The 13,101-nt window shown below is 35.3% G+C and overlaps 2 protein-coding genes across 4 annotated transcripts; one reads left to right on the forward strand and one right to left on the reverse strand.

Moving 5' to 3' along the window:
- Positions 1–2,788: 2,788 nt before the first annotated feature.
- LOC107037317 (serine/arginine-rich splicing factor 2) lies at positions 2,789–7,397 on the reverse strand. 3 transcript variants are annotated; one of them, XM_015255811.1, is made up of 5 exons: positions 7,078–7,397; positions 6,699–6,842; positions 5,362–5,400; positions 4,359–4,556; positions 2,789–3,612 (listed from the first exon to the last, which is right to left on the reverse strand). In XM_015255811.1, the coding sequence occupies exons 1-5, from the start codon at positions 7,257–7,259 to the stop codon at positions 3,606–3,608; spliced, it is 570 nt and encodes a 189-aa protein (XP_015111297.1). In that variant the 5' UTR covers positions 7,260–7,397; the 3' UTR covers positions 2,789–3,605. The 3 variants fall into 3 exon arrangements, with proteins under 3 accessions (XP_015111297.1, XP_015111298.1, XP_015111299.1); XM_015255812.1 differs by lacking the exon at positions 5,362–5,400 and having other exon boundaries at positions 2,789–3,610; XM_015255813.1 differs by lacking the exons at positions 2,789–3,612; positions 5,362–5,400 and having other exon boundaries at positions 4,355–4,556.
- Positions 7,398–8,520: 1,123 nt separating this feature from the next.
- On the forward strand, positions 8,521–9,956 carry LOC107037282. Its single transcript, XM_015255752.1, has 3 exons — positions 8,521–8,626; positions 8,919–9,115; positions 9,738–9,956. The coding sequence occupies exons 1-3, from the start codon at positions 8,521–8,523 to the stop codon at positions 9,954–9,956; spliced, it is 522 nt and encodes a 173-aa protein (XP_015111238.1).
- The last annotated feature ends 3,145 nt before the right edge of the window (positions 9,957–13,101 follow it).

Raw genomic sequence — 13,101 nt, forward strand, 5'->3', positions numbered from 1 at the left:
CACAGACTGCCCTCCCCTCAATTCCCCATAACTCTCATTCCCCACTTCCCCCCAGGAACAAGTAAATCCCCGGAACAATGACAACTCACGGTTGAAAGTGGAGTGACGAGTAGACACGTAATAATATCGTCTCAGGAGAATAATCTCCAGAGAGTTGAATCCTAAATCTCTCCACCATGTCGTCAGCCCTAAACGATCAACAACATTTGTCCCCATTTCGGCCAAGGATTCCGTGAAAAATCAGAGGCCTTCAAACAGTTCCAAACATCATCAACTCGTTTAATCTCGCATAGTTAATCCGTCAAGGCCATCCGGTTACCCCACGTTCTTTCGCCAACTACCGATGGTGTCTGGTGATGATTAATTCGTAACTGTCGATTCGCTAAATTCGGCTGATAACTGCACAAACCCCAGAGAACTCTCGATTGACTCGATCTATAATTATTTAATCGCGAAACTGCTCGTTATTTTTTTTTTTTTTTCACCAGACCACCAATCGCCTCTCGACAACAGCAAACAGCACAGATCCCCGCTACTTCCGGTTAACTGCTTACTCTCAGCTACCACCCCATCATCGGCTACACTCGACACGCCACTCCTTTCCACCGCCTGTGGCACCATAAAATCACAACTTAGTTACGTGCTATAACTTAGCTGCATCCATATTATTTTTGGTTTATGTACTTTTTGGGGCGGTTGCAACGGATGGAGGCACATGGGCTGCGATTTTATTTCAGGTTCTTGCGGTGGGTGCGCCCAGAGTTATTGCGTTTGAATCAAGTAAAACATTCTATTTGATTTTATAAATATTGTATGAATGGTGTCTTGCATATTTCTCGCGTATTTCATTTCATATGCATCGTCTTGTGTGAATGATCCGCCTCTAGAGCTTAATATTTCGTTTTTGTTGACAACACAGCAATTATTCATATTTGAGACTTTCTAATTCGAACCGAAAAATGATTTTTTGGCAATTTTCGACTAACGATTCAGTGCAGTGAACCGGTAAAAGGGGGGACACTGAGAAAAAAATTACTTTCGCGAAAGAAAAATTTTCTTTGGAGCGTAATTCTCCAGGCCAGTCATTCCCAGGCAGTCCACGTCTCCCAGTGTATTTATATTGGAAATTTATAAGCTCGTGAATTAATATTCATCAGTTTGAGTTTTAAAAAGCTCATGAATTCATTAACTTCAAGGAAATCCTGTATTAGAATCAAATGCGCGATTTATCTGATCAAAATAAGGATTATTACACGTTAATGCATTCGTTCTTCTCCCGGTCTGAGTAATGATTTGATTTTTCAGTAATAGTCCTTATGTGAATCGACGAAAAAAATTATTTCTTGAATAAATCCTTTACTTGATTCAAACAAAGTTTATTCAATTCAAATAAACTCGTTCCTCTGGGTGCAGGGAGGGAAAGGAGTATCTGATAAATCGCGTTATTGGTAGTTTTTTGGAGAATTCTGTGTGAGAAGTGGGTTTAGAGGATAATGTCGAAGAGTTTTTGGTCACCAACAAAACCCGTCTCGACATTTTTCAGTTGCGTAATTATAAAGTGAAGTGCAACAACGATGTCAATAAATTTCAAGACTAGTTTTTGGTAAATATCCATGAAATTGAAGGGATGGAGGACTTTTCGTGAAGAGTTCTGGCTTCACGCAAATGGCTTCATCCCATGGATCACGAGATAATTAAGAAAACTTCAGGTCTGAGGGAAATTTATTCATCTTTTACTTCTTCACTCGATAATTATAAATCTCTTCTTGAGTAGTTTTAAAAGAGAATACGGAGATGACTGTAGAGAGGGGATTTTTGAGGGGAATTTTGTGGCTCTTGATATTTCCATAATTACGAAGTGAACTCGGGAAATGAAATGAACAGTTTTTTCTCGAAATATAAGAGACGTCCCCATGAGAACTTCTCCACCTCCCTTTGCTAATTAAAAAAAAATTTAAGGCCCGCGTGTATTATCTTTCGAACGTGATCTTGTTTTTTTTTATTTTGATAATCTGAAATGTTCTTCAATTGCCGTTCAGTTTTACATAGCCCTGAATCCTTCAAAAATTGTGATTGTAGAATCAAAAAAACGTTTAAAAAAACAGAACATTTTCAAAAAGCGTTTTGGAATAATATTGAGAAATAAAATTGCAAATGAATAATTTACAGTATCTAATTAGTGGTCACTCGTCATTTGCCTCAGTAGCCAATGCCTGTCAGATCGTTAGTTGCCATGATAAATTATTCATTTACAATTTTCATCTCACCTCATCTTTATTAAAAATGCTTTTTGAAAATGTTCAGTTTTTTTTTCTCTTTTTTTGATTGTGCAATCGTAATTTTCAGGGACACCTACGTGACGTAAAATCCAATGGAAATCGTGAAATATTTAAGATTATGAGGAAGGAAAAACAATTGAGATGACGTTCGAAAGATAGTCCCCATCCGGGCCTTAAAGTCCGAGAAAAATTTATTCATCTCACTTCACAACTCCACTTCGTTGTCACGATTCTTTACCTGACGAAATTCTCTCCAAAAAATCACTCTCGACATCTTCTCCTCAATCCCCTCAACACGGTATTCGACATTTATCGAAAAATGTGCATTTCTCTTGATTCTGTCTCTCCCCTTTCCAATTACAAAAATCCTCGCGATTATAATTCAACCCTATACGATGCCATACGTTTCTACAAACAACCTCGTGATTATTAACAACTATTACTTGTTAATCACTGTTTTAGAAACCTTCATACATGCAGATGAATATTTGAGCTCTCTTGCGTCAGTATACACATCTTCTTAGTTATACTTTATTATAAATGGCAAACGTACATAAATAAACCTGAAAAATTGATAATTACAGAAAAACGCAAAACTTATGGTCTAGAAAAACTGTTTCTACATACTGCGAAAAGTCTACATTTTATATTTTTTTCATTTTACGTTTACGATTTTATATTGTTTTATCTTCAAGGAAATTTCGTGGTGAGAATAGTTCAGTAAACTCTCGGTTATGGTTCTAAGGTCCTTCAGTTATTATTACCTTTGTCAATTTAGCAATTGGTTAAACTCAGTATTAATTCACTCTATTCGTAAATGAGAGAATGAGAAATAAAAAATTATACATGTTGTAAACTTATTTTAAAAACGCTGCGTATAATCAGTAAATCATCACTGACATCAAATCCGTCATTGATTACGGCTCTTCCCAATAATTGTCCATTAATTCATTGATTTTAATTTATTGATAATCAATAGTGATCAATAATAGCAATACCCGAAATATTTTCGAATGACTAAGAGTCGAATGTTTATTCAATATTACAATTCATTCATGTTGGATGTTTTTTTTTTCATATTTGGTTAAAAATTAAAAAAACCCAAGTGCGTCACCATGGTTAATATGAAAGAGAAAAAAACAAACTAACGAAATTATGATGCGATAATTGCTCCGAACGTGCTAAGTGTTTTTTTTCTTTTTTTGTGTTTTTTTTAAGGTATGGAGAGTAGTTTGAATATACCTTTTGCAGACTGTGAGAACGATTCGGGCACTTTCATCGTGACTGGCACGTCTCAATGCTGTACTCTCATACCTCATCAGCGCTTCAGTCTCTGGGAATTAAAATGAAAAACATTCTGACTTAACGGAATATTGTTTAATGAAATGGGTAGGTGATTGGTAGAATGAGAAGTGGTTGGGGGGGAGGGTTTAGGGGAAAATGTCAAAGGAGATCTACTGGGCAAATTTTATTTTCTATAAAAATTGGTCTCGTGACATTTTTCGATGGTCAACGAGATATTTGTCTCTGTGAGCATTTGTTAATTGCGGAATTGAGAATTATCTGGGAAACGAGTGGTTGAGAATGGTCAGATCATTTGAACATCGTTTATTTTTTTTTATTTAAGATGGTTTAAAAATTAAAGAATTTTCCTCGAACTTGAAAAAAATAATTTTTCGAAAAATGATACATATCCTTGAGAAAGTGTCATTCTTTATGAAAAATTCTGAAATTTACAAGAAAAAATCTGACATTTTCTCATGAAATCACTCGTTACCAAGATAATTCAACAATTTCTTAAGGACGAGATAAAATGCAACAAATAATTTTTTACAAATTCTTAAAAGGTGGATGATCTTCACACGAAATTGTTCTAGATGAAAATGCCAAAAATATTGTTGACCAGAAATTTATTATTCTACAGAGAAGGGCATTTTTCTTTAAATCCCTCGTTTTGGAAATTAATAGAAAATTAATTACAATAAAAAAAAATTACTAAAATACAAATTGTGTTTAATTGTTGAGGTACCAAAAATATGAAGAAAATTGAGGATTAAACATTAGGAATTGGTATTCTACCTTGACTTGGAGCGGCTGTTGTTCTGCCTGTCTGCACTCTTGCTGCGTGAGCGGGACTTTCCTCGGGAGCTTTTGCTGTCTGAGCGCGAGCGACTGTGGCTGCGGCTGTAGGAGCGTCTACGATCACGGTCACGGCTTCGTGACCTTGAACGAGATCTGGAGCGAGACCTCCTGCGATCACGGCTGCGACTGCGAGACCTAAATAGAATAAAAGAAAACGATTTAAAATCCGAATATTTCATCTCCTTATAATTTCTCTGTATCTCCAAATAATTCTGCAATTAAATATTTAATTGAATAATTATTGAATGCCTTCCAATCAATTTTTAGTGTTGAAAATCCCCTAAAAAGCCTGTATATACTGAAGACAAGCTGACAAAATCTCTAACTTAAATAAAAAAGCTCCAATTTCATAAGCGAAAATGGAAATTTAATTGGACATTGCAATGGGGACTTACACAACCTAACTAAATTAAAAAATTATCCAGTTCACCCAATTAATCATCTATAGGGTAAACAGGTCAATTTCTGGACGGGGGTTAATTTCTGGACGATTTCAACTTGCATTGAATATTCCACAAATAAAATGAAAATTGTATTGATTATTTCACCTCTCCATAATATTATGATCACTTGTGTATAATCATGTGATCAATTACTTTCTTCTATTGATCAACATTTAATGAATAAAAAAAAATATGACCCAGGCGTCCAGAAATTGGGGTTTCGGCTACATTCAACTATTTCTCAATTTAATTATTCTTTGTTTTGTTATTTTCACTTTAAACTATTTTTTTCTGCTAATGAAAAAATTCTTGAAGGTATGGAAGCCATCATATCCCCATTTAGGTGATTCTTTTATTTTAGATCCTACCACAAAACTCGAATTTCCTTGAACCGTCCAGGAATTGGCCTGGTCACCCTACCCAGAACGTTCCCACAAAAACTAAACAAAACTGCTCCAATTTACAAATAAAACAATCTCTGAAAATTTAAAACAAACCGTTTTGGAACAGCACAATTCTCCTCCCCTTGAGCTCTTCTACAAAAAAAAAAAGTTTTCAAATAAAATAACTAATTAGAAATTGTAGTGGGGGTTAATGACTCCTCACTCACGTATTCAATCGAATAATACTTGAATTCAACCCAATTATTCATCTCCACCCAAACCCCTCCCACAAAAACAAAACAAAACTCAACTGCTCCAATTCTAAATAAAAGAATCTCGAAAAAACGGCTTAGAAAAAAAAATCCTCGCCTCACGCTTTCACAAAAAAAAAAAATTCTCAAACAAAATAATTAATTAGAAATTGTAGTGGGGGTTGACTCGTAACTTACGTACTCAATCGAATAATAATGGAATTCAACCCAATTATTTATCTCCACCGAAACCCCTCCCACAAAAACAAAATAAAACTTAACTGCTCCATTTTCTAAATAAAACAATCTCGAAAAATACAATAAAAACGACTTGGAACAAAAAATCCCTCCCCTGGAGCTGTTTCACAAAAAAATAATAATTCTCAAATAGAATAACTAATTAGAAATTGTAGTGGGGGTTAATGACTCCTCACTCACGTATTCAATCGAATAATACTTGAATTCAACCCAATTATTCATCTCCACCCAAACCCCTCCCACGAAAACAAGACAAAACTCAACTGCTCCAAATTCTAAATAAAAGAATCTCAAAAAAACGGCTTAGAAAAAAAAAATCCTCGCCTCACGCTCTTTCAGAAAAAAAAAAATTCCCAAACAAAAAAACTAATTAGAAATTGTAGTGGGGGTTGACTCGTAACTTACGTACTCAATCGAATAATAATGGAATTCAACCCAATTATTTATCTCCACCGAAACCCCTCCCACAAAAACAAAACAAAACTTAACTGCTCCAATTTCTAAATAAAACAATCTCGAAAAATAAAAAACGACTTACGACAAAAAATCCCTCCCCTGGAGCTCTGTCACAAAAGAAAATAATTCTCAAACAAAATAACTAATTAAAAATTGTAGTGGGGGTGAATGACTCGTAACTTACGTACTCAATCGAATAATCACTCAATTAACGCAATTAACCCTCAACTCCGAGAATAAACCAAAACTGCTTCAAATTACCAATAAATCAAAGTCTAAAAATTGAAGAAAAAAAACCTCTTAAGCAGTGTAACGCCCCTCCCTCTCGCGCTCTTCCCCAAAAACCAGAATAAGGTTCAAATAAAATAGCTAATTGCAGATAGCAGTGGAGTTCGATGACACCAAATTCAATGAATTCCCCATATCTAATAAAACCCTCCCACGCAACAAACAAACTTCTCCAATTACCGAATAAAATCCACTTACCTCCCCCTGCGACGACTTCCACGGCTTCTGTGTGGTGATGTTGGCCTGCCATACCGTGCCATTTGCACTCGAAGCTCCCTTCCATCGAGCAGACGTCCATCCATGGCGTCGAGTGCATCCTCAGCATCGCGTTTATCATAAAACCTATTGAAAAAAAATGGAAGAACCATTAAAAATAAAACAAAACATGTGAAAACCTCAGAAGTGAAAATTAAATCGTCACGATTTCTCGTCTCGATCTCGATGACACAAAAATGGAGGAGCATGACGTCACGCTAACTGCCTCGTTCACGCCTGGGGGCCACACGGTGGTGAAGAGCCCCCCCGGATGCTCCGAAAAAGCCGTCGACAACTGGAAAAAAAAAACGACTTTACTCACCTGACGAATGCGAATCCTCGGCTCTCCCGGGTGAAGCGGTCCCTGGGGATGTAGATATCGCCGACCTCGCCGCAACGCTCGAACACGCGTCGCAGGTCCTCCGGTGTTGTGCGATAAGTCAAGTTATCCACCTTCAGGGAGACCATCCCGTCGATGCGGGGAGGCGGACGTCCGTAACTCATCCTCGATGTGGCTTTAGGATGGTCAATCAACTGTTTTCGGTATTTCACGGTGAAACGTTTGTTCGGGCGCACCAACGTCGGCACGCGTCCACGAGAAAATGGCGTGTGATTTCTGCCCGACAAACGACGACGCTACGACTCCCGTTCTAGACCGGAAGTGGGGGGACTACGTGGGTTTTTGAGGGGTTATTTCTGTTTTATTCTGGTTTTTTCGTGTTTTGAGCGGGAGGATGGAGTGAAAAAGTCTTTTTGGTAATTATTTTGGCTGGGAATTTTGCGGTCGGCGGGGCGCGAGGGTTTTTGGGGGGAAATTAGCGGCGGAGGGGTGTGGACTTGACTTCCGGTTGGAGGTGGGTTTCAAACGCTCGAGAGGTTCAATGGGAAATAGTCATCATCAGAATGAAGAGACATTCTTCACGAGATGTTGGAGAGTTGTAGATTTTTTTTTTCAAAAGAAGATGAGAATTGATATTTTTTTAATGATAAATGCGGAAAATCGGAAAGCTTGAAGTCTCAATAGTTTCGATTTCTCTTCTTTTTCTGTTTTTATGACACTGACTGAAATATTTTGAGGCGATGACTATAAAATAGTGTTTACAGTTATCGCGAGCTTATTTCTATTCCATTTATTTTCTATACTGAAGGGAGAANAAATTATTCGGGAATTGATAATTAGAATGGAGACTTGTATCATTTTTTTTCGATTAATTCATTGAATGAAAGAAAAATAAAAACGTGATTGTTTTATTATTTCCGTTCTCAATTTTTGTTTATTGAGAAGTTGACAAGTCTAACAAGTTTTGGGTAGATTTCAAAATTTGACAGAGAATCACGACATCTCGGTCAATGGTAAATCAATAATTGTTACGAATTTTCAATTAGTATGAGAAGAAGTTCTGTGCGAGATGTTGGATTGATATTCGATGAGGAGTTCAACAAGAAGATGAGAATTGCGAATTTTTTTGTGAAGAATCTGGAGGACCAGAAAGGTTGGATTTTCAGTAATTTTTACTACTCGTCCCGTAGATTAAATTATTCGGGAATTGATAATTAGAATGGAGACTTGTATCATTTTTTTTCGATTAATTCATTGAATGAAAGAAAAATAAAAACGTGATTGTTTTATTATTTCCGTTCTCAATTTTTGTTTATTGAGAAGTTGACAAGTCTAACATGTTTTGGGTAGATTTCAAAATTTGACAGAGAATCACGATATCTCGGTCAACGGTAAATCAATAATTGTTACGAATTTTCAATTAGTATGAGAAGAAGTTCTGTGCGAGATGTTGGATTGATATTCGATGAGGAGTTCAACAAGAAGATGAGAATTGCGAATTTTTTTGTGAAGAATCTGGAGGACCAGAAAGGTTGGATTTTCAGTAATTTTTACTACTCGTCCCGTAGATTGAATGGAAAAATGGATTGAGTCGAAGAAAATATCGAGAGGTTTTTTCGTTGTTGAAAAAATTCTCTGCAAAAAATGTGTTTCACATTTGTCCCTGAAACCCCTCATAATTACACGGTTAGAGGGAGATACGTCAATTCGTTATTTATCTCATTCAACTATTTTCATAATTTAATGAAGTGTGAATAAAAAGGAGAGCAGGGCAACATAAATACTTCAACAGTTTTGTAATTAAGTAAAATTAATTTTTTCAGACACAGAAAGGGCGAAGTACTGGCTGAGGCGACTGGGAAATATAAAATCCTCGAACTTGGAAGTGAAGAAGAGTAGAAACGTATTTCTGACGTATTTCATAAGAGTCCTGAGGGATGGAGTGCTTCCAGGGTGTGCCGACGGTCGATCAGACACTGTTTGTGACCCTGACGACTCCCTGAAATTCCTGCATAACCCGGTGAAACTCAAAAAATTTTAATTTCAATTTATTCATCGTTCAGGCCTAGATGACGGCACGAAAAAAATTTACAGAAAAGCGTAGCGAATTCGACAGAAAAATCAACTGGAAATTCTATAAGTTAATTCTATAGTCCATTTATTTTTGGCCAATTCTATTTAAAAATTCGAATTTTATAAAAACTAAAACTAATCAGTAGAATTTCAACTTTGTTTATTAAAAGATTTTCTACAGAAATTCCTCGACATCAATTTTCCAATTTTTTTCACTCTGTTCTTCTTCTCTTTTCTGAATAATAGAAAGTTCAAGAGAAATACAATTAAATTTTTTATAATTGCAAATCTCGATGTTAACATCATCGTATGGAGCACTTCCCTATGAATTTTTTACCTCATTTTAAATATTTTTTACATCGCTATTGACAATCTCCACTGAAATATTAAAAATGAAAAGGCAAAGTCCACTTGATAATGTTTTATAAAACCACTGGGTTCAATAACAAAACACAAAATAATCTGCATGAAATCGCTGAATTCGTTTTTACACCTGGAGAAATTCCCTAAAAGTCAACGGACTTCGGCATTAACTCGCTGTTATCATCAATATTCTCCAATTCTGACAGGATTATTTATCAGAGGCGTCAGAAGAAACTGCGGATGAAGAGCCTCCCCCGAGGAAAGTAATACAGTTCCAATCGAAGTGGTCGAAGGACCACAGGACTTACGTGGCAGTGAAACCTATTCCTGGGAGAGGTGCTCTAGTATTCATGGCAGTGTCCAAACGTCCTGGCCTCGATAACTGGGATTTGCCACCTCTCATGAAATCCCAGATGAAGAGATGAGAAAATAAAGAAAAATTCATCATCAAATTTATTTTATTTTTCAATCAATTCGTTCATATTCTGAAGGATTGCATTCTCTATGAAAAAGCTCTTGCCATTTTCTCCTGACAGAGAAGATTAATTAAATGAATTGAATTAAATTGAGGATCTGATAATTCACTTTGAGCCATGAATTATCAGCCAAAAGGGACTACAAAAAATCTAAAAAATAACTGGAGTCAGGTAAGGGAAATTTTAAATTATACCGATCATTAATCGGATAATTGCAAATTTCTACAACTGATTAAATGTTATTTCGATTGATAATGTAACAGAAAATTTCAATTGGAAAATTTAATAACATTAATCTGGTTAAAATGATTAATTGATTTATGACGTGGAAAACTGATTTCTATATTTTGATTTTAATGATAACTGAATGGAGTGTCTTGCCAACACTGAACTTCGACTTATTGCATGTCACAAATAATTCCACGGGAAATTTTTTGTAGAACATTTTATCACTCAGCTGCTCAATTAATTAATGAATTAGTTACGAGGAAAATAAATAATTACCAACAAGTATTTTTAAAAATATTTAATGAAGCTGCGTTTGTGGTATCACAACAATGCCCCGCCAAATTATTCTCCCTTGTAATAAAACTGTCAACTGATCCTCGCACCACCTGGGACACCGAAAATAACGGTCTCCTCCAAATTCGTTTGTGTAAAAAAATAAATAAAATATCCACTACCCTCTGAGCATTAATTTTGGTCCACTCTGTTCACTATAGAGAGATTACATTCAGCATGAAAAATGTCGAGTGAATTCTCGTGTCCCAGGCGTGAGTGTAACTTGTACAATTTTTTCAAAATGTTTTTATTCAAGTTTCAATGTTACTTTCTTAATAAGCATTCTGAAAATAATTTTCATCTTTCTTTTCATAACAAATCACATACAGGAGCCAAATAAATAGCTTATAATGTCTAACAGCATTATCAACTACTAGTAATACGCGAGGAAAAAAAATGTAAAATCGAGTTTGAGAATGAAAGAAAAATACATTTTTTTTTCTTGAATGAAACCTTAGATGTAGATTAGGGACTGAAGTCTGGGTGGTGGAGAGAGATTCCATTAATCTTGACATTGAAATTGAAACGCACAGGAGAAAATTCGACTCTCAAGGTAGATAATTGAGATAATTCCACATTAAATCGTCGAATCGTAATAATCCGGATTATTTCATTCTCTTAATTCTCGAATTTTTGCAAAATCATAGAACATTTTTTTTTTAGTGACGATTTTTTCCCTAAAATCACTCATCACTGAGATATTCGCACAATCAACGAACGTCAATTTCATAACAGATTCAATTTAGTAAAATCGATATCTAACGTCTGCAAAATTTTTCAATTATCTCGATATCGAGTAATTCTACGAGGAAAAGTCACAGAACATTTTTTGTGGGGCATTTCATCAGCTACAAAAAATGTCATTTGAAGTTTTCTCCTAAAACTACTCCTCGCCGAGATAATCGTCCATCTATTAATCGTTTCTCAGCGTAAACGTAGAATTATCCAGAATTATCGAAAAAAACTCAAAGAAAAATTCTCGCCATGATTTCTCATTGACGAATTATCCAAACGAAATAGAAAAGAAAAAAATGTACGTGCAATACGCAAATTAAGGGAATAAACGAGTAATCAAAGGTATAGGTCGGTTGATTTCATTAAATTGTCACTTACATCCTATTTACTATTCAACAATTCAAAAAATACTTATAACGATACACACAACCTTGAATAATCTCAACAGCTGTTGGTCATACCCAGCCCGACCTAACTTACTCATATTTTCCATCATTTTGTTTGAAGAATGATTTTCTCGATATTCCATTCATGTTGTTCCCAATTGCGCTTTGCACGCGACCCTTTCCATCCGAATATCATATTTTACATTTTTCCTTTTCTTTTTTCTTCATCCCTTGGGTTTTGATCTTGTTCAATGAGAATAGTGCAACTCCAAATGTCTTCAATTATTAACAATATTATTTTCTTTATACAAAATACATCAGGGCACTCACAGTTCTAATTCCTAATTATTCACTGGAGTATTCGCAGCATTTGTCATTTTAATTTTACATTATAGCTTCATTTGTTCTGTGGGTCGATGGAGTAAGGAAGTGCGTCGAAATTTCATTTTTGTTGAGTTGTCAGTTATCTCCAAGACGAAAGTTTGAGGAGGAAATGCCACTAGAGCTTTTTTGGAGCTGATGAGATCCTCTACAAAAATTCTTATTACCATTTTTCCCCAAATTCACTCCTCATCGAGATAATCTGATACTTAACAAAATGTAGAAAATTAAATTGCAATTCTCATTCACCTTTCGTCGAAATCGTCTTGCTAATATTGCATTTATCTCGTTAATGAGTGATTTGGAGAGGAAACGTCACAAGACCTTTTTTGCAGCTGATAAAATTCTCCATAAAAATGTCCTTTACCATTTCTTCGGAAAAGCAATCGTCGTTGAGATAATTCCACACGAAACAAAAAGGAAAAAATTAACTTTCTATAATGCGATGGAAATTCCATTTCCAGAAACTTACTTCTTTATTCCACAATCCCACAGAACGTTCCTCCATCTCAATTTTTAATTACAAGTATGTATGGTATAAAAATAATACTCAGTCAATTAGTTCTGATTAATACTCGCGATGTGACATGAATGAGTTTCTCTTTTTTGTTATAAAAAACCAGTGAAAAGCGTGGATTCATAAATTTTAATATTTAATCGTTATTCTATGCGGTCTACGCGCATTAATTTAAGATTTCTTCCTCCAATTTTGAGTCAATTCGGAGTTACTTCTGCTGTCACTTGGACGGACGGAACAGATGCCATGAGCCATATTTCAATTCAGATCGATTTTCAATTTTTATACACATTTTTCCCATATTAGTGAGTGTCAAATGATCTGTAAAATTTTGTACAAAATTTTTTATGTACTAAAATAATGATTTTCATTTTGAATTCAGTGATGAAGCATTTTCAAAAATGTCAAATTCAACATTTTTTATCAATTATGCATTTTTCATCAAGGAGATAATTTCAACATAAAACAATATGTGAAAAATTTCATCACTTGACTCCAACCCCCCCCCCCCCCC

This window comes from Diachasma alloeum, unplaced genomic scaffold (assembly GCF_001412515.2).
Source record: "Diachasma alloeum isolate Michigan unplaced genomic scaffold, Dall2.0 Dall_scaffold_00216, whole genome shotgun sequence".
NCBI classification, from domain to species: Eukaryota; Metazoa; Arthropoda; class Insecta; order Hymenoptera; family Braconidae; genus Diachasma; species Diachasma alloeum.

Excerpts from the sequence above, each read along its gene's own strand:
- LOC107037317 (XM_015255811.1), bottom strand. The coding sequence starts at position 7,259 with ATGAGTTACGGACGTCCGCCTCCCCGCATCGACGGGATGGTCTCCCTG. Across the intron at positions 5,401-6,698 it reads GGAAGTCGTCGCAGGGGGAG|AAGAGCTCAAGGGGAGGAGA; the intron begins GTAAGTGGATTT and ends TTTTTTTTGTAG. Across the intron at positions 4,557-5,361 it reads AATTGTGCTGTTCCAAAACG|GTCTCGCAGTCGCAGCCGTG; the intron begins GTTTGTTTTAAA and ends TATTCTATTTAG.
- LOC107037282 (XM_015255752.1), top strand. The coding sequence starts at position 8,521 with ATGAGAAGAAGTTCTGTGCGAGATGTTGGATTGATATTCGATGAGGAG. Across the intron at positions 8,627-8,918 it reads GAATCTGGAGGACCAGAAAG|ACACAGAAAGGGCGAAGTAC; the intron begins GTTGGATTTTCA and ends TAATTTTTTCAG. Across the intron at positions 9,116-9,737 it reads TGAAATTCCTGCATAACCCG|GATTATTTATCAGAGGCGTC; the intron begins GTGAAACTCAAA and ends CAATTCTGACAG.